This window comes from Coregonus lavaretus, assembly GCF_964263955.1.
Source record: "Coregonus lavaretus genome assembly, chromosome: 11".
NCBI lineage: Eukaryota > Metazoa > Chordata > Actinopteri > Salmoniformes > Salmonidae > Coregonus > Coregonus lavaretus.
The window spans coordinates 46,015,405-46,034,119 of record NC_139998.1 but is presented as its reverse complement, the minus strand read 5'-3'; the positions used below and the strand labels follow the sequence as shown (position 1 = coordinate 46,034,119).

At 40.7% G+C, this 18,715-nt stretch overlaps 2 protein-coding genes across 2 annotated transcripts in view; both read left to right on the top strand.

Moving 5' to 3' along the window:
• The window catches only part of LOC311137772 (interleukin-12 receptor subunit beta-1-like), a 10,184-nt gene extending 1,931 nt beyond the window's left edge, over positions 1–8,253 (top strand). Inside the window, exons 2-10 of the mRNA XM_084172359.1 lie at positions 21–144; positions 1,825–1,997; positions 2,434–2,511; positions 2,675–2,751; positions 2,860–2,887; positions 3,102–3,224; positions 7,425–7,504; positions 7,630–7,858; positions 7,978–8,253. Of these exons, the coding sequence (XP_084028485.1) occupies positions 21–144; positions 1,825–1,997; positions 2,434–2,511; positions 2,675–2,751; positions 2,860–2,887; positions 3,102–3,224; positions 7,425–7,504; positions 7,630–7,858; positions 7,978–8,162 (1,097 nt within the window). The 3' untranslated portion in view covers positions 8,163–8,253. The remainder of the gene's footprint in view (positions 1–20; positions 145–1,824; positions 1,998–2,433; positions 2,512–2,674; positions 2,752–2,859; positions 2,888–3,101; positions 3,225–7,424; positions 7,505–7,629; positions 7,859–7,977) is intronic.
• Positions 8,254–8,583: 330 nt separating this feature from the next.
• On the top strand, positions 8,584–18,295 carry LOC311137779 (uncharacterized protein). Its single transcript, XM_084172364.1, has 5 exons — positions 8,584–8,660; positions 15,407–15,565; positions 15,789–15,858; positions 16,002–16,077; positions 16,903–18,295. The coding sequence occupies exons 2-5, from the start codon at positions 15,535–15,537 to the stop codon at positions 17,215–17,217; spliced, it is 492 nt and encodes a 163-aa protein (XP_084028490.1). The 5' UTR covers positions 8,584–8,660; positions 15,407–15,534; the 3' UTR covers positions 17,218–18,295.
• Positions 18,296–18,715: the final 420 nt, after the last annotated feature.

Sequence of the window (18,715 nt, the reverse complement as noted above, 5' to 3'; positions counted from 1 at the left end):
TTTTACATTTCTTTATAAAGGAACAACTAGTAAATGTAATTTTAGTCCTCAATGCTACAAGAAAACTGAAAAAGCTACCACCTATACATGTGAATGGATGACGTCTGGGTCTATGAAAAATGCCACCTATGAGCTTTTTTACAAGTAAGTTAACTAGCTATGCATGTTTGTGTACTTTACATAAGTTACACAGACAGAGACCTCTAACTTAGGGTGGTATTATTATGCCTCCATGAACCTGGCAGGATCCAGTTTGCTATTACAGTGCATTCGGAAAGTATTCAGACCCCTTGACTTTTTCCACATTATGTTACATTACAGCTTTATACTAAAATTGATTAAATTATTTTTTTCCTCACCAGTCTATACACAATACCCTATAATGACAAAGTGAAAAAAGGTGTATTAAAAATAAAAAACAGAAATACCTTATTTATATAAGTATTCAGACCTTTTGCTATGATGCTCGAAATTGAGCTCAGGTGCATCCTGTTTCCATTGATCATCCTTGAGATGTTTCTACAACATGGAGTCCACCTGTGGTAAAGTCAATTGATTGGACATGATTTGGAAAGGAACACACTTGTCTATATAAAGGTCCCACAGTTGACAGTGCATGTCAGAACAAAAACCAAGCCATGAGGTCGAAGGAATTGTCCGTACAGGATTGTGTCCAAGAACCCGATGGTCACTCTGACAGAGCTCCAGAGTTCCTCTGTGGAGATGGGAGAACCTTCCAGAAGGACAACCATCTCTGCAGCACTCCACCAATCAGGCCTTTATGGTAGAGTGGCCAGACGGAAGCCACTCCTCAGTAAAAGGCACATGACTGCTCACTTGGAGTTTGCCAAAAGGCACCTAAAGGACTCTCAGACCATAAGAAACAAGATTCTCTGGTCTGATGAAACCAAGATTGAACTCTTTGGCCTGAATGTCAAGCGTCACGTCTGGAGGAAACCTGGCACCATCCCTATGGTGATGCATGGTGGTGGCAGCATCATGCTGTAGGGATGTTTTTCAGCGGCAGGGACTGGGAGACTAGTCAGGATCGAGGGAAAGATGAACGGAGCAAAGTACAGAGAGATCCTTGATGAAAACCTGCTCAGGACCTCAAACTGGGGTGAAGGTACACCTTCCAACAGGACAACGACCCTAAGCACACAGCCCGGACTTGAACCCGATCTAACATCTCTGGAGAGACCTGAAAATAGCTGTGCAGCGACACTCTCCATCCAACCTGATAGAGTTTGAGAGTATCTGCAGTGAAGAATGGGAGAAACTCCCCAAATACAGGTGTGCCAAGCTTGTAGCATCATACCCAAGAAGAGTCAAGGCTGTAATCGCTGCCAAAGGTGCTTCAAAGTACTGAGTAAAGGTTCTGAATACTTATGTAAATGTAATATTTTTTATTTTATTTTTTATATACAGTACATTTGCAAACATTTCTAAAAACCTGTTTTTGCTTTGTCGTTCTGGGGTATTGTGCGTAGATTGACGACGGAAAAAAACAATTTAATCCATTTTAGAATAAGGCTGTAGAGTAACAAAATGTGGAAAAAGTCTAGGGGTCTGAATACTTTCCGAATGCACTGTTTGTCAGAGATCTCTGACTCATCATTCAGCATGAAGTAGTTATGACAATAAGTGTTGTGAAATGTGAGTGTGTGTGTGTGTGCACATTATGTGGACTGGCAGATAAAGCAAGGCAATATCAACTGTAGTAAATTCCCCATTCAATAAAATATTAATCATTTTCTGTTCCTGAAATACATATTTCTGTTCAGTGTGTGTACCAAATGTTGCTGTCATCCTTTATGTTTTCAGGCGCTCCAATTCCACTGAAAGTAGGACATTATTGGGCAGTGATAAGAAGAGCTATATCTTTGTGAATGATGATATAGTGCTCGGAAAAGTGCTTGTGGATCTATGGGTGGTCGCTTATACGGGCAACTGGAGCTGCCAGTCACTCAATACCTCTGTTCGACTTAATGAAAGTGGTAATAAAAAAATACAAATCACTAGATACTGTTATTCTGTGTAAAATACAGGCTAAGAAATACAAAATGCAGACAGTCAACACATTCAAAAAACAACTCAAAACACACCTCTTCCAGATAGCCTTTGGTCCCTGATTGACTCTTTCCTACCCCCCGTTTTGTGCCTTTCCAGTAGCCCTATGAGATCTGTCCGGTTTCGTCTGGTCCTTTTAATTGCACTACTGACTGATGCACTTGACTTTATGATTTTATGTACTGCACTAGATTTTATGTAGGCCTACTTTAATATAAGATGTCATTGAGTGTCCTGAAAGGCATCTGCCAAATACAATGTATTATTAAGAATCCACAAAAGACTTCACATGAATGACCATGGCATGATTTTAATCCCAAGAGTCATATTGTAAATAACTTTTTTTTTGCTATTTCCCTGCAGTTAAGTATGAAACTCCCCAAAATGTGTCTATGTCAAGATCCTTGAGTAATCTTACCCTCAGCTGGGTTAACAAGAAAGGTAATAAAGGCTGTGCTCAAAGTGAACATTTTTCCAAATTCAAGAGTTTAGATAGTTTGATGTGTTACATTTCAAGTAACACAAGAGAAAAGAGGCTGGAAGTCAAATAAAAATGTAGTCATAAAAAAATTCCTACAATTCTGAAAGGGCACTTTTGTCATAGGAGTGAAAGAATACATGCCAGAAGATGTTGTATTAGAGGTCAAGTTCAGAAGATTAGAGGATACCTCAGGGATATGGGTGAGACCTCTTATTTTCCTTGCAACAATGCTCCCAATCATTATTTTCTTATTATCTGATGATAAGTATTTTGCCTTAATTCATTTGACATTTTCTCTGTTGGTCTAGAACACAACTGAAACAGAAGTCAAACAAGGTGAGCTATTTTCAGTTTCACTTTAAGCTCTTTTGAGAAATAAGCAGCCCTTTGATTGAGAAATTCCAGCCCTTTCTGGCATATCCCAAATGCAGTAGAGAGTCAACACCTCATTGTAATGTTCGTGTGGGTCTGAATAAAATTCAGCCTGAGTGTTCGAACAGTGCAAAACTATCTTTAGAGTGAGACTGTAAACCTGTGTTTGTCTGTACAGCCATGGTCACTCTGGAGAATCTCCAGAACCAATCTGTGTACCAACTGCAGGTCAGACAACGGTCCAAGCGTGTCAAACATCCCCTGTGGAGCGACTGGACTCCAATCCTGGACGTTCCCACTGGTGAGCAATGGATATTTTAATGTAACAAGCTGTGCAGCCACCTACAGTCCAACTCACCAGGGTTGAGGACAATTCTATTTCAAATCAGTCAATTCTGTTCTTACACTACCGTTAAAAAATTTGGGGTCACTTAGAAATGTCCTTGTTTTCGAAAGAAAAGCCATTTTTTCTCCATTAAAATAACATCAAATTGATCAGAAATACAGTGTAGACATTGTTAATGTTGTAAATGGCTATTGTAGCTGGAAACGGCTGATTTTTAATGGAATATCTACAGTTGAAGTCGGAAGTTTACATACACTTAGGTTGGAGTCATTAAAACTTGTTTTTCAACCACTCCACACATTTCTTGTTAACAAACTATAGTTTTGGCAAGTCGGTTAGGACATCTACTTTGTGCATGACACAAGTCATTTTTCCAACAATTGTTTACAGACAGATTATTTCACTTATAATTCACAGTATCACAATTCCAGTGGGTCAGAAGTTTACATACACTAAGTTGACTGTGACTTTAAACAGTTTGGAAAATTCCAGAAAATGATGTCATGGCTTTAGAAGCTTCTGATAGGCTAATTGACATCAGTTGAGTCAATTGGAGGTGTACCTGTGGATGTACAGTGGGGAAAAAAAGTATTTAGTCAGCCACCAATTGTGCAAGTTCTCCCACTTAAAAAGATGAGAGAGGCCTGTAATTTTCATCATAGGTACACGTCAACTATGACAGACAAAATGAGGAAAATAAATCCAGAAAATCACATTGTAGGATTTTTAATGAATTTATTTGCAAATTATGGTGGAAAATAAGTATTTGGTCAATAACAAAAGTTTCTCAATACTTTGTTATATACCCTTTATTGGCAATGACACAGGTCAAACGTTTTCTGTAAGTCTTCACAAGGTTTTCACACACTGTTGCTGGTATTTTGGCCCATTCCTCCATGCAGATCTCCTCTAGAGCAGTGATGTTTTGGGGCTGTCGCTGGGCAACACGGACTTTCAACTCCCTCCAAATATTTTCTATGGGGTTGAGATCTGGAGACTCCAGGACCTTGAAATGCTTCTTACGAAGCCACTCCTTCGTTGCCCGGGCGGTGTGTTTTGGATCATTGTCATGCTGAAAGACCCAGCCACGTTTCATCTTCAATGCCCTTGCTGATGGAAGGAGGTTTTCACTCAAAATCTCACGATACATGGCCCCATTCATTCTTTCCTTTACACGGATCAGTCGTCCTGGTCCCTTTGCAGAAAAACAGCCCCAAAGTATGATGTTTTCACTCCCATGCTTCACAGTAGGTATGGTGTTCTTTGGATGCAACTCAGCATTCTTTGTCCTCCAAACACGACGAGTTGAGTTTTTACCAAAAAGTTATATTTTGGTTTCATCTGACCATATGACATTCTCCCAATCCTCTTCTGGATGCACTCTAGCAAACTTCAGACGGGCCTGGACATGTACTGGCTTAAGCAGGGGGACACGTCTAGCACTGCAGGATTTGAGTCCCTGGCGGCGTAGTGTGTTACTGATGGTAGGCTTTGTTACTTTGGTCCCAGCTCTCTGCAGGTCATTCACTAGGTCCCCCCGTGTGGTTCTGGGATTTTTGCTCACCGTTCTTGTGATCATTTTGACCCCACGGGTTGAGATCTTGCGTGGAGCCCCAGATCGAGGGAGATTATCAGTGGTCTTGTATGTCTTCCATTTCCTAATAATTGCTCCCACAGTTGATTTCTTCAAACCAAGCTGCTTACCTATTGCAGATTCAGTCTTCCCAGCCTGGTGCAGGTCTACACTTTTGTTTCTGGTGTCCTTTGACAGCTTTTTGGTCTTGGCCATAGTGGAGTTTGGAGTGTGACTGTTTGAGGTTGTGGACAGGTGTCTTTTATACTGATAACAAGTTCAAACAGGTGCCATTAATACAGGTAACGAGTGGAGGACAGAGGAGCCTCTTAAAGAAGAAGTTACAGGTCTGTGAGAGCCAGAAATCTTGCTTGTTTGTAGGTGACCAAATACTTATTTTCCACCATAATTTGCAAATAAATTCATTAAAAATCCTACAATGTGATTTTCTGGATTTTCTTTTCTCAATTTGTCTGTCATAGTTGACGTGTACCTATGATGAAAATTACAGGCCTCTCATCTTTTTAAGTGGGAGAACTTGCACAATTGGTGGCTGACTAAATACTTTTTTTCCCCACTGTATTTCAAGGCCTACCTTCAAACTCAGTGCCTCTTTGCTTGACATCATGGGAAAATCAAAAGAAATCAGCCAAGACCTCAGAAAAAAAATTGTAGACCTCCACAAGTATGGTTCATCCTTGGGAGCAATTTCCAAACGCCTGAAGGTACCACGTTCATCTGTACAAACAATAGTACACAAGTATAAACCCCATGGGACCACGCAGCCGTCATACCGCTCAAGAAGGAGACGCGTTCTGTCTCCTAGAGATGAACGTACTTTGGTGCGAAAAGTGCAAATCAATCCCAGAACAACAGCAAAGGACCTCGTGAAGATTCTGGAGGAAACAGGTACAAAAGTATCTATATCCACAGTAAAACGAGTCCTATATTGACATAACCTGAAAGGCCGCTCAGCAAGGAAGAAGCCACTGCTCCAAAACCGCTATAAAAAAAGCCAGACTACGGTTTGCAACTGCACATGGGGACAAAGATCGTACTTTTTGGAGAAATGTCCTCTGGTCTGATGAAACAAAAATAGAACTGTTTGGCCATAATGACCATTGTTATGTTTGGAGGAAAAAGGGGTATGCTTGCAAGCCGAAGAACACCATCCCAACCGTGAAGCACTGGGGTGGCATCATCATGCTGTGGGGGTGCTTTGCTGCAGGAGGGACTGGTGCACTTCACAAAATAAATGGCATCATGAGGAAGGACAATTATGTGGATATATTGAAGCAACATCTCAATACATCAGTCAGGTAGTTAAAGCTTGGTTGCAAATGGGTCTTCCAAATGGACAATGACCCCAAGCATACTTCCAAAGTTGTGGCAAAATGACTTAAGGACAACAAAGTCAAGGTATTGGAGTGGCCATCACAAAGCCCTGACCTCAATCCTATAGAAAATGTGTGGGCAGAACTGAAAAATCGTGTGCGACCAAGGAGGCCTACAAACCTGACTCAGTTACACCAGCTCTGTCAGGAGGAATAGGCCAAAAATCACCCAACTTTTGTGGGAAGCTTGTGGAAGGCTAACCGAAATGTTTGACCCAAGTTAAACAATTTAAAGGCAATGCTACCAAATACTATTTGAGTGTATGTAAACTTCTGACCCACTGGGAATGTGATGAATGAAATAAAAGCTGAAATAAATCATTCTCTCTATTATTAATCTGACATTTCACATTCTTAAAATAAAGTGGTGATCCTAACTGACCTAAGACAGGGAATTTTTACTATGATTAAATGTCAGGAATTGTGAAAAACTGAGTTTAAATGTATTTGGCTAAGGTGTATGTAAACTTCCGACTTCAACTGTACATAGGCATACAGAGGCCCATTATCAGCAACCATCAGTTCTGTGTTCCAATGGCACGTTGTGTTAGCTAATCCAAGTTTATCATTTTAAAAGGCTAATTGATCATTAGAAAACCCTTTTGCAATTATGTTAGCACAGCTGAAAACTGTTGTGCTGATTAAAGAAGCAATAAAACTGGCCTTCTTGAGACTAGTTGAGTATCTGGAGCATCAGCATGACTTTCTTCTGAAACGCATCAGTTTATTCTTGTTCTGAGAAATTAAGGCTATTCCATGCGAGAAATTGCCAAGAAACTGAAGATCTCGTACAACGCTGTGTACTACTCCCTTCACAAAACAGCGCAAACAGCCGTTTCCAGCTACAATAGCCATTTACAACATTAACAATGTCTACACTGTATTTCTGATCAATTTGATGTTATTGTAATAGACAAAAAATATATATTTTATTTAGAAAAAAAGGACATTTCTAAGTGACCCCAAACTTTTGAACGGTAGTGTACATATATAAGCCAACTGCAGTAGATGATAATTGGAAACAGTGGCCAGTTTTTCCAATTCATAAATTGTATTTTAATTTTCTGTATTGTCTGAATTTTGAATTCACTGTGACTCTGCCCCAAGATGAAGACACGTTCCTGGCTTTGTCCTTCTAGAATTTCAAAGGGCTTACCATTTCTGGTTGTAACTTTCATTTTGTTGCAGAAATCCAAAATCCCACAGAGGTTAACTGGACAGTGGAGGATTTTAACAACGGTACCCGACTACTCAAGCTGACTTGGGGTGTAAGTTACAGAATGCTACAAAACGTTAAAAATTAATCAACATTCTAGAATCTGCTGATTAAAGTTAGGCTCAAATCGTGTTTTAAACAGTTGCATAACTTAATTTGTTCCCCTGTGTCTTCCAGACACCACCTTATCCAGTCTCTATGGGACAGGTGAATTACAACCTCTCTCTCCATATTTGGCCTTGCCTACTAAAGCAAAAGAACTTCAACAATATCCCTACCACTGAGTTCAGTGTTTATGTGACTTACTCTGCTGTCAGTGGTTCCATTGTTGCCTTTAATAAGGTGGGAAAGTCATCACTGACACATATCCTTGTCCCAGAAAAACATCTTACATATCCCAGCAAGTGTAAGTATGTGTGTGCGTTTGTGTGTGCGTGCATGTGTGTTTGTGCTTTTGCTTCATTTACCTCTACACAATGATGTTCATTCCTTAAATCAACATTTTGTTATTTCATTTCCAATTAGCTTGGCCTGATGACAAACTCATCCCGCGCAATTATACCCTTGACCTTAAAATATCCTGCCTGGAATGGTACAAGCTAACAGACGGAGAAACACGACCAGCCAAAGTGAATATATCAATAACTAAACATGGAACAGTCAATAAAAAACTAAGAGCTATCAGACAAAGTAAGGGGGAACTTCACTAAAAGTATATATTTTTTAAGAATAAGAAATGTCTGTGTTCGTCTTACTGTGATATACTGTACCAACTGTATATCTTGGTAAATCTCCCAAACTGAAGATAATGTCTGGTTTTGATTTTTAGAGATGGACAAGTATGTACGTTACTATTACCTCGTTCACAAACAAACTGATGGAAATCCACAAACAAAAGAAATGCGTCTCATGTATAAAAAAGAGGGTGGTAAGCAAAGCTCATATAAAAAATCTTACTGTCACAGCAATGCTAGATGATGCAGTTCTTTACTACAAAATACTGTTTACAGTATTTAACAGGAATATATATTTTTCAGCACCTAGTAAGGCACCTGAGAATTTCACTGGTCCTTTTGTTAATGTAACAACCAACTCTGCAATGCTGCATTGGAAACCTATTCCTGTGCCAGACCAGCGAGGCTTCCTTACACACTATGAAGTCTGCTATACAAGAAGCGAAAATTATGAGGACCTCATTGAAGAAAAAAGTAAAGTTCTCCTCCTAACTAGATGAGTGAACATGTGTAATTGTGTAATTAATTAATTAATTAGTTTATATATACAATGAGGGGGGAAAGTATTTGATCCCCTGCTGATTTTGTATGTTTGCCCACTGACAAAGAAATGATCAGTCTATAATTTTAATGGTAGGTTTATTTGAACAGTGAGAGACAGAAAAACAAAACAAAATCCAGAAAAACGCATGTCAGAAATGTTATAAATTGATTTGCATTTTAATGAGGGAAGTAAGTATTTGACCCCCTCTCAATCAGAAAGATTTCTGGCTCCCAGGTGTCTTTTATACAGGTAACGAGCAGAGATTAGGAGCACACTCTTAAAGGGAGTGCTCCTAATCTCAGCTTGTTACCTGTATAAAAGACACCTGTCCACAGAAGCGATCAATCAATCAGATTCCAAACTCTCCACCATGGCCAAGACCAAAGAGCTCTCCAAGGATGTCAGGGACAAGATTGTAGACCTACACAAGGCTGGAATGGGCTACAAGACCATCGCCAAGCAGCTTGGTGAGAAGGTGACAACAGTTGGTGCGATTATTCGCAAATGGAAAAAACACAAAAGAACTGTCAATCTCCCTGGGCCTGGGGCTCCATGCAAGATCTCACCTCGTGGAGTTGCAATGATCATGAGAACGGTGAGGAATCAGCCCAGAACTACACGGGAGGATCTTGTCAATGATCTCAAGGCAGCTGGGACCATAGTCACCAAGAAAACAATTGGTAACACACTACGCCGTGAAGGACTGAAATCCTGCAGCGCCCGCAAGGTCCCCCTGCTCAAGAAAGCACATATACAGGCCCGTCTGAAGTTTGCCAATGAACATCTGAATGATTCAGAGGAGAACTGGGTGAAAGTGTTGTGGTCAGATGAGACCAAAATGGAGCTCTTTGGCATCAACTCAACTCGCCGTGTTTGGAGGAGGAGGAATGCTGCCTATGACCCCAAGAACACCATCCCCACCGTCAAACATGGAGGTGGAAACATTATGCTTTGGGGGTGTTTTTCTGCTAAAGGGGACAGGACAACTTCACCGTATCAAAGGGATGATGGACGGGGCCATGTACCGTCAAATCTTGGGTGAGAACCTCCTTCCCTCAGCCAGGGCATTGAAAATGGGTCGTGGATGGGTATTCCAGCATGACAGTGACCCAGAACACACGGCCAAGGCAACAAAGGAGTGGCTCAAGAAGAAGCACATTAAGGTCCTGGAGTGGCCTAGCCAGTCTCCAGACCTTAATCCCATAGAAAATCTGTGGAGGGAGCTGAAGGTTCGAGTTGCCAAACGTCAGCCTCGAAACCTTAATGACTTGGAGAAGATCTGCAAAGAGGAGTGGGACAAAATCCCTCCTGAGATGTGTGCAAACCTGGTGGCCAACTACAAGAAGCGTCTGACCTCTGTGATTGCTAACAAGGGTTTTGCCACCAAGTACTAAGTCATGTTTTGCAGAGGGGTCAAATACTTATTTCCCTCATTAAAATGCGAATCAATTTATAATATTCTTGACATGCGTTTTTCTGGATTTTTTGTTTTTATTCTGTCTCTCACTGTTCAAATAAACCTACCATTAAAATTATAGACTGATCATGTCTTTGTCAGTGGACAAACGTACAAAATCAGCAGGGGATCAAATACTTTTTTCCCTCACTGTATATATATACAGTGGGGAGAACAAGTATTTGATACACTGCCGATTTTGCAGGTTTTCCTACTTACAAAGCATGTAGAGGTCTGTAATTTTTATCATAGGTACACTTCAACTGTGAGAGACAGAATCTAAAACAAAAATCCAGAAAATCACATTGTTTGATTTTTAAGTGATTAATTTGCATTTTATTGCATGACATAAGTATTTGATACATCAGAAAAGCAGAATTTAATATTTGGTACAGAAACCTTTGTTTGCAATTACAGAGATCATACGTTTCCTGGAGGTCTTGACCAGGTTTGCACACACTGCAGCAGGGATTTTGGCCCACTCCTCCATACAGACCTTCTCCAGATCCTTCAGGTTTCGGGGCTGTCACTGGGCAATACGGACTTTCAGCTCCCTCCAAAGAATTTCTATTGGGTTCAGGTCTGGAGACTGGCTAGGCCACTCCAGGACCTTGAGATGCTTCTTACGGAGCCACTCCTTAGTTGCCCTGGCTGTGTGTTTCGGGTCATGTCATGCTGGAAGACCCAGCCACGACCCATCTTCAATGCTCTTACTGAGGGAAGGAGGTTGTTGGCCAAGATCTCGCGATACATGGCCCCATCCATCCTCCCCTCAATACGGTGCAGTCGTCCTCTCCCCTTTGCAGAAAAGCATCCCCAAAGAATGATGTTTCCACCTCAGTGATTCACGGTTGGGATGGTGTTCTTGGGGTTGTACTCATCCTTCTTCTTCCTCCAAACACGGCGAGTGGAGTTTAGACCAAAAAGCTCTATTTTTGTCTCATCAGACCACATGACCTTCTCCCATTCCTCCTCTGGATCATCCAGATGGTCATTGGCAAACTTCAGATGGGCCTGGACATGCGCTGGCTTGAGCAGGGGGACCTTGCGTGCGCTGCAGGATTTTAATCCATGATGGCGTAGTGTGTTACTAATGGTTTTATTTGAGACTGTGGTCCCAGCTCTCTTCAGGTCATTGACCAGGTCCTGACGTGTAGTTCTGGGATGATCCCTTACCTTCCTCATGATCATTGATGCCGCGCGAGGTGAGATCTTGCATGGAGCCCCAGACCGAGGGTGATTGACCGTCATCTTGAACTTCTTCCATTTTCTAATAATTGCGCCAACAGTTGTTGCCTTCTCACCAAGCTGCTTGCCTATTGTCCTGTAGCCCATCCCAGCCTTGTGCAGGTCTACAATTTTATCCCTGATGTCCTTACACAGCTCTCTGGTCTTGGCCATTGTGGAGAGGTTGGAGTCTGTTTGATTGAGTGTGTGGACAGATGTCTTTTATACAGGTAGTGAGTTCAAACAGGTGCAGTTAATACAGGTAATGAGTGGAGAACAGGAGGGCTTCTTAAAGAAAAACTAACAGGTCTGTGAGAGCCGGAATTCTTACTGGTTGGTAGGTGATCAAATACTTATGTCATGCAATAAAATGCAAATTATTTACTTAAAAATCATACAATGTGATTTTCTGGATTTTTGTTTTAGATTCCGTCTCTTACAGTTGAAGTGTACCTATGATAAAAATGACAGACCTCTACAAGCTTTGTAAGTAGGAAAACCTGCAAAATTGGCAGTGTATCAAATACTTGTTCTCCCCACTGTATATATATATATATATATATATATATATATATATATATATATATATATATATATATACATACATACATACATACATACATACACACACACACACATACATAATATATATATATATATACACATACATACAGTGGGGAGAACAAGTATTTGATACACTGCCGATTTTGCAGGTTTTCCTACTTACAAAGCATGTAGAGGTCTGTAATTTTTATCATAGGTACACTTCAACTGTGAGAGACGGAATCTAAAACAAAAATCCAGAAAATCACATTGTATGATTTTTAAGTAATTAATTTGCATTTTATTGCATGACAAAAGTATTTCATCACCTACCAACCAGTAAGAATTCCAGCTCTCACAGACCTGTTAGTTTTTCTTTAAGAAGCCCTCCTGTTCTCCACTCATTACCTGTATTAACTGCACCTGTTTGAACTCATTACCTGTATAAAAGACACCTGTCCACACACTCAATCAAACAGACTCCAACCTCTCGACAATGGCCAAGACCAGAGAGCTGTGTAAGGACATCAGGGATAAAATTGTAGACCTGCACAAGGCTGGGATGGGCTACAGGACAATAGGCAAGCAGCTTGGTGAGAAGGCAACAACTGTTGGCGCAATTATTAGAAAATGGAAGAAGTTCAAGATGACGGTCAATCACCCTCAGTCTGGGGCTCCATGCAAGATCTCACCTTGTGGGGCATCATTGATCATGAGGAAGGTGAGGGATCAGCCCAGAACTACACGGCAGGACCTGGTCAATGACCTGAAGAGAGCTGGGACCACAGTCTCAAAGAAAACCATTAGTAACACACTACGCCGTCATGGATTAAAATCCTGCAGCGCACGCAAGGTCCCCCTGCTCAAGCCAGCGCATGTCCAGGCCCTTCTGAAGTTTGCCAATGACCATCTGGATGATCCAGAGGAGGAATGGGAGAAGGTCATGTGGTCTGATGAGACAAAAATAGAGCTTTTTGGTCTAAACTCCACTCGCCGTGTTTGGAGGAAGAAGAAGGATGAGTACAACCCCAAGAACACCATCCCAACCGTGAAGCATGGAGGTGGAAACATCATTCTTTGGGGATGCTTTTCTGCAAAGGGGACAGGACGACTGCACCGTATTGAGGGGAGGATGGATGGGGCCATGTATCGCGAGATCTTGGCCAACCTCCTTCCCTCAGTAAGAGCATTGAAAATGGGTCGTGGCTGGGTCTTCCAGCATGACAACGACCCGAAACACACAGCCAGGGCAACTAAGGAGTGGCTCCGTAAGAAGCATCTCAAGGTCCTGGAGTGGCCTAGCCAGTCTCCAGTCCTGAACCCAATAGAAAATCTTTGGAGGGAGCTGAAAATCTGTATTGCCCAGCGACAGCCCCGAAACCTGAATGATCTGGAGAAGGTCTGTATGGAGGAGTGGGCCAAAATCCCTGCTGCAGTGTGTGCAAACCTGGTCAAGACCTACAGGAAACGTATTATCTCTGTAATTGCAAACAAAGGTTTCTGTACAAATATTAAGTTCTGCTTTTCTGATGTATCAAATACTTATGTCATGCTATAAAGTGCAAATTAATTACTTAAAAATCATACAATGTGATTTTCTGGATTTTTGTTTTAGATTCAGTCTCTCACAGTTGAAGTGTACCTATGATAAAAATTACAGACCTCTACATGCTTTGTAAGTAGGAAAACCTGCAAAATCTAACTTGTTCTCCCCACTGGATGGATGGATGGATGGATGGATGGATGGATGGATGGATGGATGGATGGATGGATGGATGGATGGATGGATGGATGGATGGATGGATGGATGGATGGATGGATGGATGGATGGATGGATGGATGGATGGATGGATGGATGGATGGATGGATGGATGGATGGATGGATGGATGGATGGATGGATGGATAGATAGATAGATAGATAGTTGAAGTCTGAAGTTTACATACACTTAGGTTGGAGTCATTAAAACTCGTTTTTCAACCACTCCACACATTTCTTGTAACAAACTATAGTTTTGGCATGTCGGTTAGGACATCTACTTTGTGCACGACAAGTAATTTTTAGAACAATTGTTTACAGACAGATTTTTCACTTATAATTGACTGTATCACAATTCCAGTGGGTCAGAAGTTTACATACATTAAGTTGACTGTGCCTTTAAACAGCTTGGAAAATTCCAGAAAATTATGTCCTGGCTTTAGAAGCTTCTGATAGGCTAATTGACATCATTTGAGTCAATTGGAGCTGTACCTGTGGATGTATTTCAAGGCTTACCTTCAAACTCAGTGCCTCTTTGCTTGACATCATGGGAAAATCATTGTCCATTTGGAAGACCCATTTGCGACCAAGCTTTAACTTCCTGACTGATGTCTTGAGATGTTGCTTCAATATATCCACATAATTTTCCTTCCTCATGATGTCATCTATTTTGTGAAGTGCACCAGTCCCTCCTACAGCAAAGCACCCCCACAGCATGATGCTGCCACCCCCATGCTTCATGGTTGGGATGGTGTTCTATGGCTTGCAAGTTCCCCCTCTTTCCTCAAAACATAACGATGGTCATTATGGCCAAACAGTTCTATTTTTGTTTCATCAGACCAGAGGACATTTCTCCAAAAAGTACGATCTTTGTCCCCATGTGCAGTTGCAAACCGTAGTCTGGCTTTTTTATGGCAGTTTTGGAGCAGTGGCTTCTCCTTGCTGAGCGGCCTTTCAGGTTACATCGGTATAGGACTCGTTTTACTGTGGATATAGATACTTTTGTACCTGTTTCCTCCAGCATCTTCACAAGGTCATTTGCTGTTGTGCTGGGGTTGATTTGCACTTTTCGCACCTAAGTACATTCATCTCTAGGAGACAGAACGCGTCTCCTTCCTGAGCGGTATGAAGGCTGCGTGGTCCCATGGTGTTTATACTTGCGTACTATTGTTTGTACAGATGAACGTGGTACCTTCAGGCATTTGGAAATTGCTCCCAAGGATGAACCAAACTTGTGGAGGTCTACCATTTTTTTTCCTGAGGTCTTGGCTGATTTCTTGTGATTTTCCCATGATGTCAAGCAAAGAGGCACTGAGTTTGAAGGTAGGCCTTGAAATACATCCACAGGTACACCTCCAATTGACTCAAATGATGTCAATTAGCCTATCAGAAGCTTCTAAAGCCATGACATCATTTTCTGGAACTTTCCAAGCTGTTTAAAGGCACAGTAACTTCTGACCCACTGGAATTGTGATACAGTGAATTATAAGTGAAATAATCTGTCTGTAAACAATTGTTGGAAAAATTACTTGTGTCATGCACAAAGTAGATGTCCTAACCGACTTGCCAAAACTATAGTTTGTTAAGAAGACATTTGTGGAGTGGTTGAAAAACGAGTTTTAATGACTCCAACCTAAGTGTAACTTCCGACTTCAACTGTATATTTTAATGTCACATTTCTGTCTCTCATCAGAGGGTCACAACATTTCAGCATCAAAAACAGAGTACCTTGTTCAAAACCTGACACCCGAGTCCAGGTACAAGATCCATCTTGCTGGAGCAACAGCTGCAGGCAAAGGACCATGGACAACTATCCATATCATGACAAAGCCTCAACCCAAGTCCATTATTGGTAGGAATCAGGAACTTAGAAATTATTTTTATGGCACAGACTATACTAGACCAGAGAACAATCAAAACGGTAAAACTATTTTGAAATTGAGAGTCCATACTTTTCAAATGATTGATATGTGGATGCTGCCTGGATTATGTGTTCATACAGACTCAAGATGCTTAACACTAATAACTTACCATCTGAAAATAATATAATTATCTTTTTTATCTTCTCCAATAAGGCTGGATGTTAGCTGGCATAATTGTTTTAATTGCAATATTAATAACAATATGCTTATTTATCATCAAGAGGTGAGCTGAATATGTTTAATAACACATCATCACTAGTAAGAAAACCTAGTTTCCAGGGATGAATATTGTTCATTTTCTAAAAACATCAACAAGATTTCACACATCATACTAAAAAGCATCTTTACCTTTATTCTAATTCTCAGACATAAAAGCAAGATATTCCCACCAATACCACGTCCTATGGTCGCAGAGTCCGAGAACTATCGAGCGAGGACTCAGGTAAGATCCTCTTAACAATTTACATATTTAGGATTGTGTTCTGACTTTACTGTGCAGAACCTTTTCCATAAATAAAAAAGTTAGAACTGCGCTATTGTCAGAATACATGCATCACATTATTGATACGAAACAGAATTGAAACTAGACACATCACATGACATGCTTTGTTCTTTTACATAAAATCCACAATTATAGAGTAATGCTATAGCCATGATTGATGCAAAAAGTAGTGCAATCCCTTGAGCCCTGTCAGGCTGTCACCATAAAAGGTAGGGTTAGTGATTGCGTCCATAGAGGTGCTTAGGTCTATGTGAATACATTGGTGGGAGGAAAGCACCTGCTGAGCAAGCAAAGCACAATCTGAGGAGAAACTGCCTTCTGCACTCAGTCGCCACAAACTTTCCATGCATTCAACAAACAATGTTGCACCCCAAAACGTAGTCAACACCTGGTTCATAAACGAATGTGAATGAGGTCAACTTTCTTGCGTAACAGTTTAAATAATGCCTAACTGGTGCATTATACTTGTAAAGCATAACTAACTTCAACCTTTGTCCAAGTCATGTATTGAGACTGTTATTACATTACATTACATTTACATTTTATTCATTTAGCAGACGCTCTTATCCAGAGCGACTTACAGGAGCAATTAGGGTTAAGTGCCTTGCTCATGGGCACATCGACAGATTTTTCACCTAGTCGGCTCTCTGAGACATTTGTCTGAATGTTCGAGTCCCTTCGAACCTGTGCAGCCAGAGTTCCGGTGAACTTGGGGCATCTCAAGTCAGGATTTGGTCCTGAATTGGAATCCCTTGGTCTCAACAGGACATGTATGAGATGAAGGAAGAGGTGCATGAGCTGCAGCTACATGACAAGAGCAGCCAAGACCCCAACCCTGAGGAGGCCACTCTCCTGGAGGTGTGTGAAGACGCGGACGAGAAGAGCCTGGGAGACTCCAGCACCCCAGATGAAGTCAGTGACATGCTGAGCCCTGATTATAAGGGCCAGGTGTTAAGTCTAGAAACCACCGATCCAAGCCAAGGAGAGATTGACTGTGAGGTCACCATGCTGATGTACAGGAATGGTCTGGTCTTTGATATGAAGGCAGACTCCACCGAGGATGTCGGGACACCACTCTAGACATCTTTGCAGTAGCACTTACTTAAAGCCTGTAATTAAAATGCATTATGATGCATTATACGACTTGTCATAACTTAAGCATGTAAGACCCCTTTAACATGGTGTATTGTCAATTCCTATTGATCCTGAGTAACAGCCATTTTGAGTCAGTTGAGAAACATTACATAATATAATTAAGCAATAAGGCCAGAGGGGATTTGGTTTTTGGCCAATGGCTAGGAGCTTTTTCTTAGGCATGACGCAATGCCCTTAACCATGGTATATTGGCCATTTACCACAAACCCCTGAGGTGCCTTATTGCTATTATAAACTAGTTACTAAGACAATTAGAACAGTAAACAAGTAATTTTGTGTCATACCTGTGGTTTTCAGCCAATCAGCATTCAGGGCTCAAACGACCAGGTTTATAATAAGCCTTATAATAACACATTATAAAAGGCTCATTCAAGTTTATAACATGTTATAAAGCATTATAGCTACAGACTTTAAGTAAAGTGTTACCAACACTGCTAGGGCCTGTGACTGTGGCCTGGTTGGGCCATTTAGCACTTTGCCTGTTCAAATGACCAGGCTAATTCATGAACAGATTATTATTATAGTCTTGTTGATGTTTTACAACAATTAGATACTGTAGATATAAATAGTTTGCATTGATGTGAATGCCTTGAAAAAGTTATTTTTGTATACTATTTTATGTTGTTAGCAATAAGGGCTGTGTTAATTTGTGTTGTCTTCTACAATGTAAAAATGCCTTGGAATAGTACTGAATAATGACTTTTATCATTATAAATGCTATATTTAAAGGCCTAAGTGAGTATGTAAAATCATACAGGGGTAGTAGACAACAAGTGAAACAATGAAACTGAAGTGTGAACTCCCCTTGTAAGAACCTTTACTCAGTATGCTAGACAGGAAGTGGTGAGACACAGAACACTGGCCTAAAAACAACCTATGTATGTACGTTACCAGGGTGACAATATTGCTGACTCATTCATGTTTTTTTTATGGTTGTTAGTGTTTCATCTCGACCTACTTCATGGAAAATAAAATGTTTCTGATGACGGTGTTCACCTTTATGAAAACATATTTGTCTTTCCTTTAAGGCATGAATTCTAAATTCAGAGAATGGCATGTGTCTCAGAATGAATAGGTGTTTAAAAGAACATCCAAATCGCATATTTAATCTTGTAGACCTCGGTATCTGACCACACATCAGATTAAGATTCAATATATATACACACTATCTATTGTGGGATAGATTCTGGTCAGATTTGGGTTACTATTGTGAACCACAAACATGGTACATGGAATCACAATGGAATCTAACCATGATGTTCACAGACGATAAGGCAAAAAGCATCACAATCATTAACATTATGACAATATGTAAGTACAAACCGAGCCATGTATTTGAACTACTGGTATATTCATTGCCACTAGAAAGACCCATAGTATTAACAAATTGCAAACTCGAACCACAACAAGATCAGAAATGATT